General features: G+C 39.9%; 1 protein-coding gene across 1 annotated transcript; it reads right to left on the bottom strand.

Annotated features, from left to right (window-relative positions):
- Positions 1-389: 389 nt before the first annotated feature.
- LOC139745331 (protein Wnt-6-like) lies at positions 390-25665 on the bottom strand. Its single transcript, XM_071655731.1, has 4 exons — positions 25592-25665; positions 15023-15252; positions 5893-6176; positions 390-851 (listed from the first exon to the last, which is right to left on the bottom strand). Exons 1-4 carry the CDS (start codon positions 25663-25665, stop codon positions 390-392), a joined length of 1050 nt encoding a protein of 349 aa, XP_071511832.1.
- Between the last annotated feature and the right edge of the window lie 924 nt (positions 25666-26589).

Here is a 26589-nt window from a genome sequence, read left to right as displayed (position 1 = left end):
TGAACATGATTCAACATCTGGTAGTGTCACAGAATGACCGACTTTAACAAGATATTAAGGTCGCGATCATCCGGGCACTTTCGTCTTGTTTCCCCTTATCACTTGGATGCAGGTGAGCTCTCGCGTGCAATTGGCAGACGTCATCACGAGAAACGACACGATAAGTTCATAAACCTCAGCTACGACCATTCGCTGCTGAAGCATTAAAGATGATAATGATGACGATGACGATGATGATAATGACAATGACAATGATGATGATGACGCTGCTGCTGCTGATGTTGAAAAAGTAGATTAATCTGTCGCCATGGTTACACATCGTCCGTGATCGACGCTATAGCTTGTTGTCTTTATGGCACTGTTTTCGCGGCAAACGAGTCAACCTCCTGTCACGCAATGTGATATCCATTGCAAGTCTGTATCGTCTGCACAACTCGGCAGACGTCGCAGTTCACCACGCAGCACCAGTGGAACCGGCAGGCGCAGTTTTCCCGCCTCTCGACGACCACCTCGCGGTATCCGCGACCGCAGCACATGATGTCACAGCTGCCGACGACGTCGTGCGAGGAGCTGTTGCACCGCCGCCCCTCGGTGCCCAGCGAGCCGAAGCGGCGGTCCGGGTTGCAGAAGTCGTGCGACTCGCTGGAGAAGACCAGGTCCTCCGGCAGAGGCTCGGGGATCAGACTCTCGCCGCTGTTCCCTCCCGTGACCTTGACGGCGTTGTCGAACGCCCGCTTGAGCCGCAGACCGACGTTGCTGAACGTCGGCATCTTCTTCCAGCACGTTTGGAGCGTACAGGAGCCAGAGAGACCGTGACACTTGCATTCTCGCCTCATGTGATCCTTGACCGCCTGCAAACCATGGAGGGAGAAAGATGCAAGAAACAAATTTAATGGATGATTCATACAAACATTCTAAAATCATCATTTCTTAATGCCGCATTGAAGTTTCGTGGCTAAGTGCCTATCTACAATGCTTTGATTGGCACAGAAAACCTCTGTAGCTTTGTACACATTGTCCAAATTCCCTGGCCTAGAAAGAGTTAATGGTTCCCTTACTAACTATTAAAAATTAATTGAAATGACACATCATTTCTTCCCTCCCCCTTCCTTCTCCTTATTCCCCACTCCCCCTCTCTCGCTTGTGATATGAAATCTGACGAACAGCACGAGTAATCCGAATTACAACGTGCACAGCAGAATAATGTGGAATGTCGCCCTCTGCAGTTGGTTATTTGTCAGTACGGTGCAAAATACTAGTACATTCTTGGAACGGGAGCAAAGAGTTGTGCAACGATTTGAAGAAAAATAAATTATTCTCCGTTTTTTCCTCAAGGGAACACTCTCTCTTGCGCATTGCATTTATTGCTGTTAAGTTTGCAAAAATGCTGTCAGTCCAAACTTTTTCGAGAGCCGGCAGAAGCAGTATCATGACGCAAAATATGAGTATTATTCATTTTCGTTTCAGTGGGAGAGAGGCCGGATTTAGAGAAAATGAACGATATCTGCTTTTCTTTCAACCTGCACAACGTAGCACGGAGATCACACTCTTCCGATTTTGCAGCAGGTTAAATAGTTCAGATCAACAATGAAGATGGTCCTTCATACATACTGTTATCAACTAAAAAAGATGTGTTCTAAGAATGACGATCACCCTCTTCAAAGTTTGTAATGATTTAAGCAGTCGGGCTGCACAATGTAAATGGACTTTCACACGTACTGCTATGAGATCTCAGGAAGAAAAGATTTTTGTTTGTCTCTAAGTTTCAGTACTTTCGGTAAACCAGCAATTGTAAGGATTTCTGTCCATTTTAGTGGACGTTACCATCATTAGGTAGGACAGCTTTGCAAGATGAAAATGCAATTATGAAAAGCAAACTGCACTCTGCACAACTACAAACCATTTAAAAACATTAGAACTGGTGCAACGTAAACGTTATCCGTTCACGTTTGATGTACTAGAAAGAAAAAGAATCTCTCTGTAAAAATTAGAACACTAGATCTGTTCATTCGCATTCTATCAACACGTTTCTTTCTATCTTTTTTTTTTTGACAGCCATGACCTTTAGAAAAAAAAAATTGTCCAGTTCAAATCGACAGATTCTCTCAATTGCGAATTTTGGTTGATCACACACTATGTGATAGTTTTTGATATCTTTTTTTTTTTTGAGGGGGGGGGGGGGCTTGAAAGATATCTATAACTGAAATTTGACAAAAAGACGTTTTTGTTAGATAAAAGACGTCTTGATTCATCAAACACAACTTTCTCTGAGTCATCCAAAAGTTTTTGCTTTAATACGAACCCCTCGGGCCACATAAATCCGCGAAACAATGATTGTACTGCTAGCTAACAAAAGAGGGCGTTAAGCGCTTTTCTCCCTATATCAGTGCGGTCTGGTGAGGCATCATCTGATTCGAGATCGATCCATGCCCAACCCGAAAGGGTCCACTGCTTGAAATTAACCCGTTACCTCTAATATGGGAACAATGCCAATAGAGCTTATTGTTGACACGTCCACGTTTCCCGTAAGCCATGCAAATGTATTTCATTATTTTGTGAAAAGCTCAAAGCTGAGATGCGCTTACTTGAGCAGACTGTGCTTTGTGTAAATGGTTCTAAACTCATTTGCATCGACCCATCGTTATCTCTCTCCCTAGCTCTCTCTTATATATCAATGCTGATGACACGTTGCTTCTCATGCCCTTACAGATGTTAAGATGTATGTCACTCTCTGATTTATGTAAAGTGAATTGTACATCAGCATTGCAATCTTGTTCTCTTCATTTCTTAAACTCTCTGCGCTACTACTGATGTCGCTACTACCACTGAAACAGCATCCTAAATTACAGCAATTACCTTCACTTTTATAACCTCTACTGCTCCTACTACTACAACTAATTTTATTACTTCTTCTAACTCTGCAACTCCTATTAATGAAACAAGAATAACAATAACAACAACAAGAACTACTACTACAATAATACTACCACTACTACTGCTACTACTACTGCTACTACTTCTGCTACTACTACTACCGCTACTGTGCGTTGCTAAATTTCTAGTTGCTACAGCTGCTTCTGCTTCTATCACTACTGCTTATTTTTTGTTTGTTTCTTCTCCTTCTCCTTCGTCGTCGTCGTCATCATCATCATCGTCATCATCGTCATCATCGTCATCATCGTCATCATCATTATCTTCATCATCATCATCATCATCATCATTATCTTCATCATCATCATCATCATCATCATCGTCATCAGCACCACCATCATCATCATCATGATCGCTATTATCATCATCATCATCATCACAACCATCACCATCATCGTTACCATCATCATCATCGTTACCATCATCATCATCGTTGTCATTATCATCATTATCGTCTCTATCACCATCATTGTCATCATCATCATCGTCACTATCATCATCTCCATCTTCTTAGTTATCATCTCTGCTCCATTTTCACTTCTTCCCCACTTCCGCGTCATAGACCATACCGTTCATTCCTATCTGTCACTTTATTCCCTTCCTGCTCTTCACCCCCCCTTTTTTTTTTACTTGACACTTTTGTCTTGAATCCTGAATGGAGAAGGTATGTGAGGAAGATGACATCGATATTGACCGATCACTCTTTGTAATAAGTGTGTTTAGATTTCTTGGCGTCGTTGACTAGAAACAAACATGTCAACCCCCGCAAGTTCGGCGGCAATGAATCACTCTGCTCTGCACCAGTTTTCCGTTTTGTCAGCCCATAACTACTGTTTGCCAATTTGATGGGGTGGAATAGACACGATAGTTTGGGGGAAATTATACAGCATTTTATGATTATAAACTTGATGAAACGTATGCGTATGAAAAGGAGAGGAAATTAGCCCATGTTTGGGGTATCCAAACTTAACTTCCTCCTATGGGGGGGGGGGGGGGAGGGAGTGGAGATGGGCTGGTTTTGCTCTACTTTCAGAAATCTAGATTGGGAGTCGTAAATTGAAATGAATGCGTAGCTCTCCGCTCGACTGTGATTTAAAACGTTTAGTCTACGATGATTTGTTGCCCTCTACCTACTCGGTGTATGTCATAAATTTAGGGGCGATTCATAAATTTACATCTGCCGTCTATTTTGTTCTTTGGCCAGGAAGCGAGAGCAGTCTCCCAGGTTCCGCGACAACACGCGCAGTTTGGCTGTCGAGTATGACATGAAACAGTCGATGTTCAGTGTGGATTAAGCTCCTACCACTCCGTCGCAAGTTGCCATTAAAGTGCCACAGTGCTATGTCCTCATTTCCTCTTAAACTTCCGATATATATCATTATTTCATTAGCAATGAGGAGGAAAGAATTCACAAGAATTTCGCTTATTATCACGAATGATGAAGACATCGCCTATGTGCTTTAAGATAGAGATGAAAAACAAATAATCTATTTCTGTCTGGTAAACGAACATTAATATTCCATCCATTTCTGTTTGAAGACACCACGATATCTTGCAAGTTAGAGCTGAGGTCAGGAGGTCTGTTATTACTGCTTGTCAAAGAGGCATGGTTCTTCTCTTTCTTTTCGTGTTAATAAGTCTATGATAGAGCCATAAATTAGAGGTTAAAGAAGTGATCCCGTCATACTAAGATTCAACTGTGTGACATGATTTAAACATCTCTTTGAACGTTATAGTTGCAACCTTTTTGAGATGAAAAAACAAAACAAAACAAGGTGCGGAATATGTGAAACCAGAAATTTTGTGCTGATCCAGTGGCACATAACACCACCATCATCATAATTTTTCAAATAAAAGGATTTTGTATATGATTGCACTTGACGTTTGATATTTTTGTTCTCATTTGGTCATACATCTTCATCGATGTGCTCCTATTCACCTGCTCTTTTGTGACATATATGTGCATAATGTATGCCATTCACTGAAGTCGTGCTTTCATCGTCATTGGCGAACTTCAGACCTTCGACGTGAACGCCAAGACCACGCTAATTAGGGTTAAAAAATGGTGTTCTGCGCATGAGCGAGACAACTGTTTTCATTGTCCGACCCGGTAGGCTGTGTCGTCTTTAGTGTTCGCTTCCCATATCTAAAGCTTGCTATTATCACCGTCACCACGGCACCACCATTATGACCATCATCATTATTGACATCATGACCGGTCTCATTATCATCGACATCATTGTCATCATTTCCATAGTTGCAACCGATGTTACCGCTATTTTCGTCATAAACACCGCCACCCCAATCTCCGTCACCATCACATTCATCATCACCGTTACTTTTACCATAATAATCATCACCAACGTCGCAATCACCCTCATCGGCATTATCATCATCATCAGTGCCGTTTTCTTAATCGTCACTATCATCATCGTCATCTTATTGGCAAGTACGTCACTATGCTCTGTTCATGTCTGACTTCGACGCCATCTGCAATCACACCGTTGTCGGCTCCACTAGTTCAGCGTACTCATAACGTCTTGGTTTGTTTTGTTTTGTTTTTGTCAAATCTGTTGGCTCTATCTTTTTGTTTTTGAGAAGCTCTCAAATGTTTCGAGGAATTGTAACGCCATCATCTCTTCATTCTCTTCCCATCTGCGATTTAGACAAACAGAACTGGTCCGTGAAAAATGCAAATATTACAAAACGGAATGCCGGGACAGAGGGCCTGTCATTTCTAAAGTCTCATTACAATAAATGCTTTCGTCAGTTTGGTTCTACTCTATCACTCAAAGTGAACTTTGCTGATGGTTTGACATATCTCTTTAAATTTGTGAAGCCGGCGCGGCGTCGTCAGCGTTGATTGAAGTTCTGTTGAAGTCCGAATATTGCTACATGCTGGTCACGTGACAGCTGACGTGATGAAGTCACGTTCACTGATCGTTAAAATCATGGACTCACCATTCTGCCGACCTCGTTGTTGTGCAGCGTCACTAACGTCTTGATGTCGCTCCTTCTCCTCATGTGGGCGTCGACGAACTCCTTGGACTTCCTGTACCCGAAATCGACGTCGTCTCCACAGCCTCCCCACTCCCAGTCCTCCCCGCCGACCTCGCCCTCCGGCCTCCCGATGGGCAGCGTCGCGCAGCCGCACTGGAGTAGGTTTCCCATGCTGCATGCTTGCGTAATGGCGAACGTTACGCCCGCCGTGGTTATGGCGTTGACGAAAGCAGTCTGACTCGTATCTGTTATCGTGAAAGACCGCGAACGACAAAAACACAAAGAAAAAAGGAATTAGAAAGGTGAAAGTTAGCTACTTTATTGAGGGCTATGATAATTTCACTGTGTATACTCTTTTATTCACGCAGGAAAAAGGAAAGATCATGCAAATTTTCAGGGATTGTTTACAAAGGGTACAAGAAGTTCACTTTCACTGTCAACGGCGTGAAAGTAAAAATCAATATCACACTAAACAGACCGACAGATGCACAACTTAATGCTTAGGTCAATCCAATACGTTTTGGTTTAAATACATCCGGAAGGGAATAGCCTGTTTCGGGTAAAACACAAGACACAAGAACACAAAACACAAGAACAAAGATTGCTTTTCAGCAACCATTTTTTTCTCTGTACTTTTCTTAGAATTATAAAATTGTATTATGGTTCATAGCTTGTTTTTCATTACATTGTTGTATCATAAGTATATGTGTATTCAAATGTTGTAGTCACATGTTCTGAAAATGAAAATAAAGCGAAACGTAACGAAACAAAGGTAAAGAAAGAAAATGAGCAAAATCCAAACATTACCAATTCTCCTCATATATAGGCCTACCAACTTTTCATACATAATACGTACAGACACCAAATGCACTTACATCATTTTTAGTACGTTAATTTGTCCTCTTTCCTCTATTTCTTTCTTTTTCTATCTATCTGGACTAGTCATTCATTCATTCATTCATTCATTCATTCATTCAATCATTCATTCATTATCTATCTCTTGCAAAAAAAACCCTACTTGTATATCTTATATGTATGCACGTGTATTGAATTTTAAGGCGTTACATGACGGCTGTCATTGTTGCCATCATCATATACTTTAATGTGAGTTTAATTCGAAAAACAAATGGTGATAGAAAATGTAGATCACAAACTTTTCGGACACGAATCTTCTTTTTGCATATGTGTTTTTCTACTTAGTTTACTCTTTTAATGTGAAGGCATGACCAAAAAAGAAAATGCAGATCAGGGAAGAGGCTAGAATATTATCTTAGACATCCTCCGTGGAGTACACACTCGGAAAGAGGTGGATACAAGAGTGGGTGGGAAAAGAAAATTGCGGGGCCGGGACACTGCACTATTTTTGCAGGTCTGCCTGTCACAGCCAAGCGTGATTGAGACGTTGGGGGTAATGTGTAAATGCGTTGTGACGGGCAATGACAATACCAGCTCGCGTAAATTGGTGGCCGTTGTGCGAACAGATACAAGGGTGTCGACGCGAAGTAATGTGGGAAACGAAACGTTGGTCTATTTCTGTCAAATCCGTACAACCATTTCATTCAGCTGCGGCGGACGCGAGAACCGAAAATAGCAGTGAATAAAGTTACTTGGAGGGCAAGGTCCTTTTTTTTTCGTTACTACACTTGGGTGGGGATAATATTGATGTAGTAGATAGATCATATCATTGGAAAGGTAACATATAAAAGTCTACTTCTGATGCGATAGAAAGAATTACCATTACGCCTCTCTTCTGTAAAGACGAGAATGAAAGAAGATCCTCCGAGAGAATTATCAGATCCACGACTTCTCGTGGGTCATAACGTCATCTTGGTACAAGTGATGAAACTGAGACATCGAATGCCATTAGGGGTGCTGTTCGTTATTCCGAAGGTTCGTTGTTCCGAAGGTTCGTTATTTCGAAGGTTCGTTAATCCGAAACACACAAATTCCTATACCTAGAGGTTCGTTAATATTAAAATGAAAAAGGGTTCGTTAATCCGGAGGCTCGTTTATCCGAAAATGAAATAGGGTTCGTTATTCCGAAGATTCGTTAATCCGAAAATGAAATAGGGTTCGTTATTCCGAAGATTCGTCAATCCGAAAATGAAATAGGGTTTGTTATTCCGAAGGTTCGCTGATCCGAAATGAAATAGGGTCCGTAACGAACCTTCGGAATAACGAGCTTTGTGTCATTTTCGGATTAAGGAACCTTCGGAATGACGAACCTTATTTCATTTTCGGATTAATGAACCTTCGGAATAACAAACCTTATCACATTTTCGGACTAAAGAACCTTCGGAATAACGAACCTTCGGAATAACGAGCTGTAACCGCCGTCAGACTATTCAACTTGAAACGCAACGTCAACGGCTGTTTTCCTCGTTCAAATTACGAATAGACATTCTCGGTAAGATCTCATGAGAATATTATTATCATTTCTGTCAACATTACTATTATAAGAAGTAGTGTCGCTACTTTTATCGGGGAGGTGGGAAGAATCTCTTCCCACCTCCCTGCTTTAGTGTTGTTGTTATTGTTATTATTTTTATAGTCATTGATGATTATCATCATCATCATTGTTTTTACAATTATTATAATTATGATGATGATGATGATGATGATGATGATGATGATGATGATTATTATTATTATAATTATTATTATTATAATAATAATAATTATTATTATTATCATTATTATCATCAACATTCTTATCATCATTATCCTTACTGGTAAAAGGTAAAAAGTAAACGCATTTTGACACAATGAAATATTATTATTTGAGGGTTTTATCATCCCAGTAAAAGTTACTCTTGCCAACATAGATACCATGACGAATCAATTCAGACTACTTCTTGCCATGGAATATAGGCGTACACTTTGAAATTAAATCTCTCCTAAAATGTTTTCTTTCTGAAAGAAATATTACAAATATTACCTGAATCAGAAAGAGAAAGATATCATTGTAAGTAATATCGAGTAATCAAGTAAGTGCAGACTATACAGCAAACCTATAAACTACCCATGCTACATTCTTCTGATCAACGGCTGATCAACGTGGTTTTCAGCAGCTTTGGCGGTGTCCATATCTATTTTTGTTATCTATTTCTATGGTTCACATGATTCACTGTTTTATGGGCGTCTGCGCAGTTTCAGGAGTCGAATGGCTGACCTATATCACGCCATAAAACGCCCTATTCCAGGTAAAAGTGGCTGTAATTTTTTTTTTTTGCCATACAAATGATTCATGCGATCTTTCACATGCATTAACGATGTCCATACCATGCATACAGAGGCTGGTAACAATACTCAAGACATCTTTTTATTGTCGCTTGTGCCATTCAGTATCAACTTCCGTCTGGTGGTATTTTGAGCTAGAGTCCTTTTTGTGGGCAGTTATCCACCTTGATGATGATGCATACATCATTACCTAACTGCCCCCGGTATATCTTGCGATTTCACTTTCTTTGATAACTTTTTTCTTGCCCGCTTAGCGGCAAAAAGACCCATGATTTTACCTTGAGGTCATGTCATTTCCCATTATATCCGTCAGAGAAGCTACAGGTAACTCGCTTACTGTGGACAAACTAGACAACCCCATTATCCAATTTGTTCGAATCGCCTCTATTTACGGCGCAATTTTTGGTCGCCGTTATTTATTTTTTTTTTCCTGCCCTTGCTATTTACTTCCATGAAACTCAATTCATGGATCCTAATCCCCATTCAGCCGTGTAAGCCAATCTTCAGATCATTCGACTCCCACTTAATTGAAGTGTTCTTGTCCGATTTCGCGAGCTCTCTTTTTCTCCTGCCGTTTGACAACGGCGGACCGAGCACTTACAACTTCCCAATACGTCATGTGGCCTTGCGTTAACTCCTCAAATCTGCGCCAACATGCAGTGACTTTTTAGATGATACGATGTATTCAATCGAACATGAAAGAAAGCCAGGAGAAAAGTAGCTCTTAGAAAATGTTAATTTTGAGAGAAGCGACTTTCAAAAGTAAGAACTTAATCGAGGAATGTTTTTGTTTTTGACGTTGCCCAGGCAGAGATGGCTGACGGGGAGAGCGAAGAGTTAGACAGACAATTCTAACTAGCTGCGGTGTGAATGCTGATGATATCACGTTGCGCTCTAGCTTAACAAGATTATTTAACCGAATTACTATAGTATTTGAACGGATGCAGCTTCCTGCTCTAAACGGGCTGATAAACAGATAGACAAACAAACAAACAAACAAACGAACACCCAACCGAACAAAAGCTGTCGTATAAGATTGTGGGCGCGTTGGACTGGATGAATAAAGATCTTGTCACACCGAATCCGGCCCGGGCCACGGTTCCCATTACCATGAATACAGGGCCCAAACCGTTGTCAAATATCTGATAAGGCGATTTACGCAAAAACCGTTCCAGATTACCGTTCCGGTTACGGCACGGCGCGTGACTGATGCGAGCCGCAATGGAACAGCAGCACACGGCCGATTTCATTTCCACCGTTTACAACCCGTTGTGTCGGAAGCGGGACCTTTGCGACAGTTGGTCCGGTCTTATTTTCTCTAAGGACTTATGGTTAGGGTTGTGATAGGGTTACAGGTTTACTTCTATGTGACGATTATGATTAGGGTTCAGGTTGTGTTTGCGGGTAGAATTTATGTTTGGCTTAGCGTGCAGATATTTCATGGGAGCTATATATTTTTGTGGCAGGAGCAAAAGTTAGGGAAGCCATTGACATATAATTATATAGTTGTCAATGGTATAGTGGTCGAGTTAAGACTGGTCCTAAGGGCTGTGACCCTCTTTCGGAATAATATCTTCGGTTTCCGGCCTCATCTTTATCTGAATTTGGCACTTGCCTTCTGAAGAGGTGACCATCCAATCTGTACCTACAAGGGTTTGCAAAATGAGTCTTAACTATTCCTAAGCCTTCTTTTGATGCTTTAAGCGTTTCCGAGTCGCCTTGAGATGGAACAGTCAAAAGAGCAATTATTGGAATATATCTCCTTCCTGCCCCGCACAAAGAGCTCAGTCACTTCGGATTAAAAAAAATACAAAGAAAGTGAAGGGAAAAGAAAGATGCGGTATATATAAGATGCCGGGAGGCAGAATTGAAAACGGGGAGAGATCCACGCTTAAATCTTATCCCAAGTCATATTAGAGTTAATGACATTTCTTGCCAGTCCTCTCTAGTTCGTCGAATAATAATCTTCTTTGTCAAACTCACGAGGAACACCTTTTCTTATCTTCACGTATAGGTAAAGATGGATTGTCCAATTACGTACCTCGCTTTAGACGTGATAATGCCTTACGTTTAAGAACGACATGAACAGTAGCCACCTCTTCAAACAAGATGTCAACGTCCGCATACTGAGAAGGGAAAGTTATCACAGCGACGAACATGACACACCAGAAAAGGGAAATAAGAAAAAGCGAAGAAGAAACTGAAATATCTAAGTCCTCAGTTGGCAGCCAATTTCGCTGTCATCCAACTTATAATCTTAAGACCAAATTTTATATTGAAAAGATATCATTCCAATCAAAAACAAACAAACAAACAAACAAACAAACAAACAAACAAACAAACAGACAGACAGACAAACAAACATTGCTCCTCTTTGTGCAAAAATAGTCATCTTTTTCGTTCTGAACACCTTGCCTTGCAAACGTGATATGCAGTCGCACCTATCTACTCTATGCTTCAGCGAGTCTGTTGATTTGTTTCTTGTTGTTTCTTTTTCTCCCTAAATATGAACATTAAACGATGAAATGACACAGTGTTGAACGCGTCTTGTCCAAGAATGTAGACGCGCCAGCCACGATTCGAACCCCAGAGACCCTTCCTGTTGACGACTCTAGAGCCCTATCCATCTACCAAAGTAAACTCTCTTTAAAAGGGGGGAATTCCGCACTAATTGCAAGTTAGTCTAAAAAGATAGAGTAACATTTTACAAGCGCAGCAGAGAAAGTTTGATCAAACTCGGATTTGAAAGTAAGGAAGGTATGAAGTGTTACTCCTCTAATTATCACCCGATTTCAATCAAACTTTCAATGTCCTGATTGTCAAATTTTACTCTACTTTTCATACTAACTTGTAACTCGTTCGGAATTCCCGTAGCCAAGATGTTATGGGGGACAATAACTGCACACGAGTTGGGCCAAAACTACGATGAAAAATGCATCGATGTGCTTGATCCCGCCTCTGACACCAACAATCGGCCGTAGTCAAACAAAACATAAATCGCACATCCACGGGCGGGTCTTGATTCATAGACGAGTGGACCCTATACGTCACGCGTAGACAGACCCTATTAGAACTGGATGATAAACTTTGTTAGTTTTACACCGGCGTCAGTGACAATAGACGCGTAAATTATGAGCGCGTCGACGTATATGATATATTGGTTGCGTTTTAAGGGTCTGACGGCTTGTATACTTCAAGTAAGAAAGCATGAGAACACTGGAAGGAGAGTGTTTCTTCTACTTTATTCTCAAAAGACGGACGTTTTCCAGTTAAAACTTCATTTCCCTTGAAACATAAATGACGACATTTTTTTTCAATCACATGCCTAATATGTTCGTCAGCAAACTATGTGAAAACTATTGCGTTCTCACCAGTAGGAAAGGAGATGTGGAATAGGCAGAAAGACTATACGACACTGCCATGAGCACAGGGTGATGGCAGAGATAACGATTCAAAACAATGAAGATATTTTGACATTGGTAATATCAACCAGAGACAAAGGGAGGCTTTCATTATTATACCGGTATGATGTATGCCAGTGTTTGTATGTTTCTCCCTGTATTTTGTGTGTCTACTTCACATTATTTTTTCTCTCTCTTCCTATTGATCCATTATGATATTCAAGCTTATTAGCTCTGCAGTAGGATCCTCCTACTAAAGTTAGTAAGATATTCATTTTGTTCCATACACTCGTTAGTTGGCTTGCTTTTTACTATATTACGTAATGTTAAATATCATATGCCTTCAGTTTGTATCTATTAGGTTGTATATTTTGCTTATTATTTGCAATCTCCACATGTAAATTCCCTTGCTTATTTGTAACTGTATTATGGTGTGTTATGCAGTTATGTGTCAAACTTAAATGTGTTCAGTTTGTATCACGTGTATTATGTCACCTGTCACATGGAGGTGAAAATAAACAAGAATTGAAGTTGAATTGAAAGGACTGGCGAAATCAAATGTTGACCAACGTAATAAGGTGACGATGACAGCTCATGGCGATTACGATGGAGACGACGATGACGATGGCGATAATGATGATGATGATGATGATGATGATGATGATATCTCGTTCTTGAGTCAAGAAGAACAATGTACCTATAACATCTTTTTGGAAGATGTCAACGCCAGGGAGGACTTGAATCAATAACCTTATGCTTTATGGTTCAGAGTCTAGAGTCTTAATATCTACTTAACCACAGTACTTCACCTTTTTTCTCATTCATTTATTACCCTCACACATTGTAGAGGAAAGAACAGGACGTGGGTGAACTTTCACGAAGTCTTCGCAGCATGACGAATGGATATACCTGTATCATCATATATGCTTCGCATTGGAAACCAGTGGCGGACTCTCTATGTTCTTATCGTGTATATTTTGACAGATTTTGGCGGGTGTCCAGGGATTGCGGTCCTTTCTTTACGAAATGGGAAAATAGAGCAGTGGTTAACTACAGCAGTACCCAAACGCCGAGGAGGCAAAGAAAACAGGCGCGATGTAAAAGCTTGTAAAAACTTCATGCCATTTTGTTCTTTTTTTGCAATATGTCTCAACAAAGAAAAAGAAAACTAAACGGTTAAACAGTGGTTCTTCCCATGTATGCCTAACTGCCATTGACCTTTATCTTTTTTATTTGTTTCTTTCCTTTTTAAACAAAAGATGGATTTTGATTCCACGGTTGTTAAGGTCTTCTTGAGAATCAGAACTATAAATCTACTCTGCCTGCTTGTAGCGCGTGTGGCCAGGTATTCGCTTATCTCTCTTTTCAGTCTTTATATATTTCTTTCTGTTCTGCGCGGGAGCTGCCGTCAGAAATATGTCGCGCGTAGTTTCGGGTTTTTGCGTTAATCATACCTGTCAGCAAATCGACCACTTTGCTGCCGTCAACGATAGATTATGGGAGGCTGTACATCCCGTCGCCATGGCAACTGGATGATGGAGGCATGACAGGCCCAGTTCTCACGATGAGGTCTCGCGGACGCAGTTTACACCGCTTGGGGGCGGGATATATATTTTTCTTAACAGTGTAAAAAGCGCGACGAAAAAGTGCATAGCAAAGCAATAGTGTCTGGATTTAAATCTAAAATTTGCTTCGGATTATATACTCGAGGTCGCTCATACTATTTCAAAGTGATGTATTCACCTTTTTTTTTATTTCTTAAGAACAATGACTCTTGAATAGTGATTAAAACGTATGAACACGGGGTATAAGGAAGAAACTCTTTTAGAATCGTCTGCCGCAAAACGTACTTTTCTGTTGCCTATACACAGCCTAATAGAGATTACGTTTGATGCCTCAGTAAGGTAAAAGAAGGGAATTTTGATATATTTTGTGAAGAGCATTGAAAACTTGTGAGGCTATGGCATCGTGAAATTTGTGTATGTGGTTGCTACTTATGTCACTGTATCGTGAAAATATGTGACACTTTAAAATCACAAGTTCTCTTGATTTTTCAATAATAAATTGATGAAATTCTTGCGTCGAGTTATTTTTATTGCAAATGATTGACAAATTGCCCTATGTATCGACATAGATAAGTGTTGAATTGATCAGTGTTTTAGACGTAGCCATGACAAAGGAAATTATTGGCATATTATACCTAAGCAGGATTCGAACCTACGACCTCCTAATCAGCGGACAGGCGTCATATCCACTGGACCACCGAACTCTCTTGATTTATGTTTGATCTTGATTTAAACTTCTACCTTAAAGTCCATTCGTTTCGTTTTATAGGCGGTTCCAGCAAAACCAGCGCCATCAGGGTGTGTGAAATTGCATTTTAACGTAAAGTATATCATCGTGGTTTTTTTTTTCCCTTGGGGGGGGGGGGGGATGAAGAAATCCTTTACCATGTTTGATGACTCGGATGAAGGAGTTCTGCTGCGTGGTGCAGTTCCATCGGTGGTACTTGAGCCGGTCCTGGCACTCGATCATCCCCAGCCTCGTCCCCCGCACGACCTCCTGAACGATCTCCGGCTCGTGGAGGCAGATGTCGAGCTGCTTGTTGCTACTCCCCCGAAGCTTCCGCGACCGCCGGCAGATGCGGTTCGGGTCGACGTTGAGGGGACTCCCGACGGCCCTAGGAGATCACATTCAGTGATGGAAAAGTTTTTAAAAATGATAACAACAACAACAACAACAACCCCATCACCACCACCATCAATAATAATAATGATAATAATAATGATAATACATGTAATAATGATAATAATAATCATCATCATCATCATCATAATAATAATTATTATTGTTATTATTATTATTATTATTATTATTATGATTATCATTATCATCATTAGAATGAAATTAATAGCATAATAGTAATATCAATGATTCTGATGGAGAATATGGTATAGTTGATAGGTACAGCACCACTACTAGGCTTATACTACTACTACTACTACTACTACTACTACTACTACTACTACTACTACCACTACTACTACTACTACTACTACTACTACTACTGCTACTACTAATACTACTACACTACTTGCTGTATACTAACTGACAAACATACTTCAACACTCTTTTGATTTTCTTTGAATGAAGATAAAAGTATGATTAAGAAATGCTCCTCCAACAACGAAAAGAAATAAGGCAAGAAAAAAAAAATGCCTTTCCCCCTTAGAGGAAAATGCCCTACTCAAGGTCTCGCTTCTCGTAACACACAAATGATGACCTCAGAACATTGTCCAACCATCAGGTGACCTTGCTCAGATGATGTACACAGGAAGTTATACTGAGATAAAGATGGGCCGGAGATTCTTCCCGAATACCATTTCCAAAGTCTCGTTCTGCTCCGGTTGGACGTTATCGGAGTGTAATGATGCCAGCTCTACCGCCCAACAATGCCGAATGGCGTCGTAAATAAGCCCATAAAAATGCTCGGTCGGACAATCAACAATGAATCGCTAATTAGACATCTTCAATTATCTGCCTAATGACGCGGTCATAAGCCCTCAAACATCATGACTCACTCAGGACTTGCTTTGGGTCATTCTTACGTAACATTACGACCCGCAATATACATATAGTCCGGAATAACTGACACCGCGACACACGACAGACACGAACGCACATCGGCGTTGACGTTGTAGAATCGGATGTCAAAATGACTTTGAATAGCCCAAAAAACCGTCATCGATACTGATATAGAGCATTGCTCGGCAAACACATTAAGAGCGTGCGCTATTTGTTTTATGAGATGATCGTTGCTTGGTTCAGTGATAACGCCATTGGCCGCACTCGCACACTCTCCGTTTAACAGAGGACTTGTTATAAAGTTACACCAAGGAGGTGTCCCTGCTTACACTAATTCAAAGTCGTTGCTCACGCATCTGACATTAAAATGTCTGAGTGTATCCAAGGTACAAGCAGAAAAAGTATATCGTCCTCATGCAACGCCCTAAGGGTTACATTTATTAAACATCAAATAGATAAGTGTCATCTTTCCATTTCAAATTCCAATATCAATTCAAGTTAGCAATAACGATTTCTGTGCAATATTCCGTTACTTTTAACAATGATCTCTTGCTTACTTCGTATTGTTATACATCGCCTCACAAGTTCCAACTGATCTGTGCACCCCTCTTTATCATATCTCTTTTTCTTTGCATGCAATCAAAACGATTGTGCACATCCTTGGTGTTAACTCGTAGAAGTATTATCAAGTCACGGCTTTTGAGGACAAAAGTGATATAGTTGCTAAATCATTGTCTGAATACATGATTTTTGTTGTATTTTCACACCAACCATTGAAAGTCCGTGAGCCGATGACATCATCATATCACGTCATCGCCATATTTTGACTGTGACCGATATCTATGGTTTCGTGGAAACACGCGAAACTGTGACATTCCGTAACTTTATCTCATGCCCTGGTGGAATGAACACAGATGAAGATTCTACCGTTCAGTATGCTTAAATTCATACACACGGAGTGAAATTGCTCTTCAACTTTTCGCTAGTGTTGGCTTCGTTTAACCCTGCGTCTACCAGGGACTTTTAGACAACGTGTACAAATCTATGGGTTTTCTGTGCTAATCGGCACTCAAAGCGCATTAAGGTTAAATCAAGTCAAAACGGGTCTCATTTCCCCAAGAATTACTGAAAAGCCAGGATGAGGAACAGACGGGGGTGGGAGTTGGGGTGCTGTAACATAGTGGTCATGAGTGGTGGTCATGCGTTTCTTAGCCATTACACAGAAGGAGTTCAGGCTCGAATACATTCGGCTGTCATCTGTGCAGACCCCTTGCGAAATAATGCAAATACAGATGATCACTCATGTGATTTATTCACATTTAAATTTGCATACATAACAATCTAACAACTAAAAAGTTAACAATATTAGGATGCTCTTAGTTCTTTTTCGCGAATTTTCTCAAAATGCTCTCTTCTGTCGTGTATTCATTCATTCATTCATTCCTTCCTTCCTTCCTTCATTCATTCATTCATTCATTCATTCATTCATTCATTCATTCATTCATTCATTCATTGTATACCTATCATTTGTAATATGACAACTTCTGACTCCTTTTGATACATATCTATAGGTGGGTAACTAGATATACAGCAGCGTTAATGATGACTGAACCAAGTTTTGACAATGGAAGAATTGCCATGCCATAGTCATAAAATACGAGAAAGTGTATTGACATGTCAGTTGACATTGGTTTCTTTGATTTTGTTTCATATATCTGTTTGTAGTTTCATTGAGTCGTTATTCCTTCTCTTATGTATTTTCTGAGTGTCCCATACCGTACAAGCTTTGCTTTTTAGTGGGACCCTCCATTTCCATTCCAATCCTTCTATTATGCGTATGTATATACTTTAGAAAAATGAATTTATGTTGTTACTAGTGATCACATGTATTTTGTTCTGTTAATGCATTGTATATATTTTCCCTGTTTATTTGATGGAAATGAAAAATAAAGTTGATTGATTGATTGGCTGATTGATTGATTGATGGATTGAATGATTGATCTGCGTTCATACATCGATAACATAAGAACATGTACGTGTCAAAGATATAGGTATAACCCGCAATACCTCTCTTTCCCCACATATTTCGCTATAGAATATATATTCCCCTCGTTTTCTCCTTCTTCTAATACCTTCCATATGGGCTGGAATGCAGGGAGAAACACGCCCGCTAATTTTGATTATTACTCTGGGTCGCAACACCTTTCTTTTTTGGGGGGATGTGAAATAGCGCAAGAAGGTGACAGGGATCATTTTTCTCAATTACAACATGCCCCGACAGAATGCCCGTCACAATGGCTGGGCGGCAGGGGATAGGAGAATAAAGCGTTTTCGGAACATGAAAACGATACTTCTTCAACTTATTTGCAAATGTCACTCCCCTTCTCTTTTTTTTATAAGTTTCACCAGTTCTCTCCTTAGCTTTTGTCGCTCGCAGACACCGCCGAACACAGTCCGAAACGTATACATGGTTAACCTGTTTTATCTGCAAAGCTTTAGTGTACCTTTCGGGGGGCGACAGCACAATGCGCGAATTTTTGAACTTGAACTTCCCGCGCGCGGTTAAGGCTGCGTTTTGAAGCAGGCGATCAGTTGGATCATATTATAATGGAAAATAAATGCCCCGGAGGAGTGATTAACTTGGAATTCATCGTTTGTGCAAGACTGGTAAAAATGTCACCATTTTCCCCCTTCCAGATTTGTAACTCGTTGGAATGTGCCCTCGATTTGTGGTACAATTACAAATCACCCCGCGTGAAAACTGCAACAATTCTGCCTGGGTTTTTCGAACCCATTTCAGCTGCACCAAATATTCAAAGGCTCTATATTTCAAAACGAATATTCCACGGCTTTCCCAGAAACCAAACCTTGTCGAACTGCTTTCCACTGATGATCAGCCACAAGACAATATGAACATATATTTGGAAAATATATTCTATGACTTCTGTGCTTGTGTGTGAATTTGTGTGGGTAAGTTTTTGTGTTTGATAATATTACAGGATTGGAGTGAGAAAGAGAGAGAAAGAAAGAGAGGGAGAGAGAGAGATGGATATAGAGACTTCAATTAGAAAGAATTTACAGAAATTATCGAATCATTTGGGCAAAACAATAGTCATTTGGACACACCACAACCTATTCAAGATATCTAAAATAAACTCTTACACACATGAGGACATTTTGAGAGTCTCTCTATAGACAGATACAACAAGGGACATTGACAAAGTCCGCACGGCAAGATTTTTCTATCTACTTCCTGTGAAACATGTCGAATTTTTGTATGATCTGTAGTGAAGTTGTTTTTTTTTCCTCCCTACCATTTTTTTTTTTCAGCAGGGTTGCCAGGAAATCAAAATTACGACTCAGATCTAGAGGGAAAATAATTAGCCGCAAGGAAAAGAGCTGGTAAAACAAAAAACCCTCGAACGTTTGATGATTTCAAAAGGAAATCAAATAATATTAAAAGCACCTTGTTCTTGTGACCGAAATTTTGCAAAAAGGTTTCATGATGCAATGCCATTTCCGACGAAAAGTAGAACGCTCATTTTTTTTCGTAGCCTTGCCACTCATCTACTATGATATTTGATACCTCCTTTGTCCAATTGGCTCTGAACTCCCAGGCGCAGTAGTCACCCCATTTGGGATTGCTTAAAATCATGTATTCCTGAAACGTAATAGCCGGTAAACCATGTGCAGATGCGGTCCTACAAAAAGTCCTACAATTATGATTTTAAAGTAAGAAGTCCTACAAAGATGATTTTAAAGTACGAAGTCCACTCCGTGTTAGACTTGACTTTAATAAGTCGAAAACGAATTATAAATGTTATTGAGTTTATGAGTAGCTAGCGGAATAGACATAGTTTTGCAGCTGTTAAGTTTATGCAAATTAGATCAATCGATGACGTCATCTGCTCACAATTCTTCCATTGGTTTACACATTTACATACATTTATCAAGTTTGTGTCTACCTGATGATTCACCAGTCACAATCCCTTCCCCCTAAAGGATATCACTGCTAAGATATAACAATTTTATATTACAACTACATAGATAATTATCATGTTTTGCCTTATTGACGCTCAGGAGGTTTTATTTGTTCATTTCGTTAGGGTGTTCTATTCTATTTCCATTGTTTTTAGTCCGCACAGCTGAGAATTTTCTTTGAATAATAATTATGAATGTGCAACTAATGATGCCTTACACTAATTTCCGCTAAGATGACATTGCGTGAAGATCTAAAATACAACATTTGTCCTATCTCAAGTTGGTTTCGATGGATCTTTGATTGGTCTGTCTGTTTGATTTTACGCTCGAAAAATCATCGTCACCTTGAAAGCGGAGTGACATTCCAAGGTAAAATCCTGGTATATCACCCAATATATTTCCCCCAACGTATCCTTCCTTTTTTTTTAAACTGAAATGACAGACAGACAAGAAAACCGATACGGAATAATTACATGATCAATGCAAATAGCGAAGTATAAATGGTACATCGTATAATCTTTTATAAAGGACATACGAACAAATCATTATGAAGTTCAGGTCAGGGAAAACTGTTTACGTTCCTTTAAGATAATAATGAACATTGTAAAATCATTAAAGATCTGTACGTGGTGAAATACATGATATTCAGTTATATTTTCCTTTGTCCTTATTGTCGCTATTGTTGATATCGTATAATGTTTATAACATTACTACTTTTTACCGTGACAAGGATTAACATTATCATCATCATCAACATTTCTATAGTAAAAGTTGTTGCTGTTACTACTTAAGCTTAATCGATACCATTATCCAAATTTGAAATCTTCATGATGATTTTGATTAGAATATCATTATTAGCGCTATTTCTCTCACTGTTGTATTGCGAGCACATGTACACTAACCAAAGAAGTTTGTCTCCCCCCTTCTATTTTCTCAACTATTTGCCCGGATGGTCGCCTTGACTTGCACACAGTGAAATGATGAAGCTAACAATTACATTGTGTGAGCATTGAAAGGAAGCTAGTTTGACCAGGTTTGACTTCCGACAGACAACAACACAAGTCCCGACAAGAGTTTAATCGACCTTTTCTTTATATTGTTTGTTTGCTTGTTTGTGTGTTTGTTTCCTACACAGGGACGCTAACAAGCAATCATCTCTTTACTATGATTTCATCCTAACTGCATGATCTCCATCCTTCATCCTAAATGAAGGTTTATCATATCGGTAAGAAACGACAACAATGAGCGAACGCAAGTGCAAAAGTGGATCAGATTACGTTACATTTTAGTCATAATTTCCCTCTGGTCTCCTTTCGGGGAAGTGATCAAAAGATCAACAATTCATCGCATTCATACGAAAAGTCAGGGGAACGGGTCGGAAGAGGGATCTCAAAGAGGGGAGGGCAGCAATTTGGGTGAAATTAGCGAGAGGAGAATGATGATATTTCTCAGAACCAGATACTTTATTGCCATGGAGATAAACGGTAAATGGGAGGGGGGTGTCCCTTCATTAATGTGATTTTCAGACAAAGGAAAAGAGTGAAAGAAACAAGTATTAATCGTAACAATAAACTTTCATTAATTTTCCGCCATTATCGCTTCTTCTTCTCTCGTTCTTTATTTCATTTTCCTTTTTTTTTTTAAAGTGGAGGTACATGTGGGAGGGGGAGGGGCGACAGTATACATAGTATCTGGTTTCATAGAAGCAAGCAACGATGAATGGACTTTGATGGAACAAACATTTGTTGTGGTTGTCGCTGTTGCTATTTTTGTTGTTGTCCGTGGGGTATCCCCTTTCCCCACCCTTGTGCGCTGTTCTAAGAAAGGCGAACAAGTGATATACGCACTATATATGGTTTGATGTCAGAACAGTTCACGGGCACCACAACGTAGCAAATTCGATTTATGTCATGATGACGTTACCGGCCGTTTTCAACTTGGTCACCCCTACTACTAAGAAAAAAAAAAGCGACTTCATTGATTGTGAATATCAACAAGACTTGCTTTCAACATCAATTCAGCATTTTGATCCGTGAACTCGACAGTTTTACGATCAATGTTTGATAATTTTACAATTCCATTGTTGACAATGACAAAAATGTAAACAGCAACTCGAAAAAAAACACACCTCGTGGTACAAAGGAGATGAAACATACACCTGCTTACACGCAGCGAATCACAATCTCAAGATCTCAAGACTTCCCAACTCAATGATAAAATTAATGTATAATCATCTACTGTGGAAAGGTAATCAGCTTGAGTGATATATAGGTAGGTACTCTGAGCAGAATGTGTATCCTACTAGCCAGAATTCGAACGAATGGGAGATGTAGTTTGTGAATGTTAACCCATTGTGTGCTTTAAGTGCTGATTGGTACAGAAAACCTCATAGCATTGTACACACTGTCCAAAGTCTGTGGCACAGAACGGGTTAAAGCAACCTGATGATCAGTATGTCATCGAAGATGGCGCCCCATCCGGAAATGGTCGTCTATAGGTCATGTGAACGTGACGTCATTTTTTTCACACTTTATTCAACTTTATTCATCTTTATTTTCATTTCCATTAAATAAACAGGGAAAATTATATACAATGCATTAGCAGAACATAGCAGAACACTGTCACGACTTGAACCAAGAACCTGCTCAATGATTATTAACTTTGCAAAAAGCTCTATAGCTCCAATCCTTCAAACTCAAAGTGATCATGTATCAAGTGCGCATATTGAGTCCATTTTAACATTTCGTTTCAAACTTCGAAATCTCGTGATGCGCATTTCGTTCTTCCCTTTTATTTTTTAATGATTTCTTTGGCGTCTTTTGTTTTCTTTGTTTGCCTATTTTTATTTCTCTTTGTCGACGTAGAACAGTAATGATGCCAAATGATATCTGACAGATGTCATGAAGATGGCAAGATAAAAAAAATCGTCCTGTTTCCTCGGAATGCTGAGGACATTTTGATGAATAAGTTATGTAGCACTGGCTTCCCGTTCCTCTGTCGTGTCAGTTAATACGACTTTTCCCCCCACGTTGATGAAATAAACGTGCATTCACCTCTTCAAAGAATAAAGACAAAAAAGGAGGAACATACCTACGAAGTAAAGAGTCCCTATATGTCTCTGAGGAGGATGATTCCATTGCAATCTGATGTTTTGCCTGTTTGATGGCCAGGAATACCCATGTGTCTAATCTGATTAGTGCTGACCGAAATAAGCAGGGCAATGACAAGCGTCACGGGCTCATCAAGTAGGCAGACGAACAGACAGACAGACAGACAGAAAAACCAATAAATTGAAACACATACACAGTACACACATACATTTACTCCAGATATCATGTCATATCACATTACTTTCCCTCCATCTTCTTTCATAAATTATGTTGATCTCTTAACGAAAAGGGAGAAAGCAACATCACTCAAACTGAGGTAAACCTCACAGACTAAATCTCTTACTGATGAGGAATATTTATGCATGCCGTTTACCAATACTAGCTAAGTCTAATATATTTGCCGGGGGACCATTCATCATCATTTTTTCTCAAATAGTATGCGTCTGATCATTAACATATAGAAGAAAGAACGACCAAAATGAGGGGGATGATGGCAGGACTAAGTGACAATATTATTAATCGTTTTCATCAAGATGAAACATTTCGAGCATCACATTTTGGAATATTCACTTAAAAAAAACCCAATTATAAATATTTTTGGGATGATGCATAGACAATGTTCCATTATTTTCATTCTCCTGTTGTCCTGTGCCGACTTTTCGGTTGTGGCTCCAAATCTGCAAACCGCTCACTGCGACCTTGAACGGGGGTGTTGCTACCCGTTTTCCGACGAATCGTCAGTTTCAGATGCAGTAAATATTTGTTTCCTGTCAAAAAGTTCCAGTAATATTTATCAGATCAAGGCTATTTCACAGAAACGGAAAGAGTGAATGAATGATAAATAAGATCTCGTTTTATACCACTTTGTTTCGTTCGTGGCGATGTGAACAGACCCAGAGTAGAACAAGTGGTCACTTGAACAAACCGACTCGTGCGTTGACGTTGCTCCTTTGCAAACTACACTCTAAAATCTACACGCACACACACGCACAGTCACACGCACACGTGCATACATACACACACAGACACACACACTTAACGAAATGGTGATATTGATATTCTGAAAGCATATTCTCACATTTCCTATGAAAGAACCAAGGACGTGACGTATGCCTTGAAGGGTACGATAGATAGATGGTAACTTAGGGCTTACTTAATGTTTATTGAGCACACTCATAAACTGAACGAAAGAAGCATTCCTAGAATCGTGTCATTAGTGTAAACTCACTTTCAAGGCAAAAAAAAAAATGACACATTGCAATCATGTGACCGAGATAATCGCCTAAAAGCGTCATTGCATCGCTACTTGCCAACATTCATATGTTTATCGTCTCTGCAGTCCTTCTTCCATTTTCTTCAATGTCGCTTAGATTTTCAGTAATCTGTTGCTTTTACTCCCCCCCCCCCCCCATTGCGGTCACGCTCTGGAAAACTCTTACTAAGCTCACGCTCTCAGACATATTTCTTTAATGCATTTTTTAAACCTTTTTAGCCTTTTCTTAATCAGTAGTGTCCATGCTTTATATTTTTCAAAAGTAAGCAATGAGATGATCTCTACCGGCGTGTATAAATCAGCGCATTTAGGTGACTTTTTTAAAAATCCAAGTTAGTTAATACAGGGCGAAGCGTCCTACTGTGTTGTAAAGAGACCCAAAATGAAATAGCTCTAGTCTGTCAATCCATACTAATTCTATGTTCCCCGTATTTCTTCCAAAATATACATAAACAGCAGCTTTACTCTTTTTTTGTTTCCTGTGTTTATTTCATTGTTCATTCAATTAGAATAAAATCAACTTCGCGGACCGACAAATTGCAAGTAAGACATGACGGAGGTGGCGCGGTCTCGTAAGAATCAAGTTGTGGGTTCAAACGTTTGAGACATGCAGCGAGAAAAAGGGAAGATATAGATGAATTATAGATAAATAAATAGATAGATAGATAGATAGATAGATAGATAGATAGATAGATAGATAGATAGATACAGGCAGATAGATACTGAAAATAGATAGATAGATTAGATAGATAGATAGATAAACAGAACTATAAGTAAATGGATGGATACACAGAGAGACATACAGATAGATACATGTGTAGATGGAAAGATAGATGAGATAGACAGATAGACTGATACATATCAACATACATACATACGTTCATACATACATACATACACAAATACACACACATACATAGGTTCATAGCTATATCTATAGATGAAAGATGAATACAGAAGGGAATAACATTATTATATAACAATGTACTTAGTAAAACGGGTCTATTTCGCTCTTCATACTCATCTCGTTCGCTCGCTATCTTTCTCTCTCTGCTGGTTGGCATACGTACCACCATAATCCTATTATGTGGGATGGAAGAACGAGGAAGATGAGTACACCGATCGCCACGCGTCTCCACTCCATGAGGGTCTCGATGAAAAACAGCAACAACTATCCAAAATATCACCCAGTGATCATAGAATTCATATATTCAGTTTTGTAGTCGTCCCAGGTGTAGAAAAGACCGTTTGCCATATAAATCAGTGATCGCTGAAAGTATAGTCAGGCAGCCCCAACAAGGTCCTGATTTCCCCGTCTCTTATTACTCCGCGAGGCAATTAACGTCCTTTACCGGTAATGTCCACTACTAGTATATGGTCAAACACAAAGAAGGCAACTTTTAAAACTTGTCATGATGATATTGCACAGAAGTTTCCGCGTGGGAACACGATGTTTTCCTCCGCCCAGTACGATGAGAAGTGAGGAGGGGATCAGCCTGCCCTCTCTCCATCCGTAGGTCTTGGTAGCGCCACGAACAAGTTCTACCTGGATACCTACCATGGAATGGTCGCACTGCGAACAAGCACATAAATATATATATGAAAAAAAACCTAAGGATTTTTGTTCTTTGAACGAGATGACGCCGTTTCCTTCTTTGAACTGTAATGCACTATTTCGATAGACTGACCGCTTGCGATTGTTCGCCTTTTTTTGAGAACACCGTAGAATTTCCTCACGTTCACCGGAAGTGATCGGAACGACGCGCTGCGGAGGTTTTAGCCGCTAATGACATCTGTCCATGAATTTACCGACGCAAAGCCGGGCGAGGGCGGAGGATGCGAGTGTGCGGTGGCTTGGTGGAGGATGATTTCGGTAGTAGTCCCGCTCGAAGCGTACTATTCGCCGATGCTGCAAAAACGCCACTCCGAGACACGAACCCTGTGACATCAAAAGGGCACATGTCATCGGTTGCGTCACGGATTACGTCATAATGTCGAAAATTCAGCCCCTCTCTCTGTGACCGCTGACGAAATTTGTATATAAATTTGTCAGAAGCAGTCTAAATGG

This window comes from Diadema antillarum, unplaced genomic scaffold (assembly GCF_040938485.1).
Source record: "Diadema antillarum isolate AM-2024a unplaced genomic scaffold, OU_Dant_1.0 seq00001253_RagTag, whole genome shotgun sequence".
Taxonomy (NCBI): domain Eukaryota; kingdom Metazoa; phylum Echinodermata; class Echinoidea; order Diadematoida; family Diadematidae; genus Diadema; species Diadema antillarum.
Note: the sequence above shows the minus strand (reverse complement) of the source record. Positions and strands in the feature narration are given on the sequence as shown.

Bases quoted from the DNA above. Each gene is read 5' to 3' on its own strand.
- LOC139745331 (XM_071655731.1), bottom strand. From the start codon at position 25,665: ATGGAGTGGAGACGCGTGGCGATCGGTGTACTCATCTTCCTCGTTCTT. The intron at 15,253-25,591 runs GTACGTATGCCA...GTGATCTCCTAG, and splicing joins CACATAATAGGATTATGGTG to GGCCGTCGGGAGTCCCCTCA. The intron at 852-5,892 runs GTGAGTCCATGA...CATGGTTTGCAG, and splicing joins ACAACGAGGTCGGCAGAATG to GCGGTCAAGGATCACATGAG.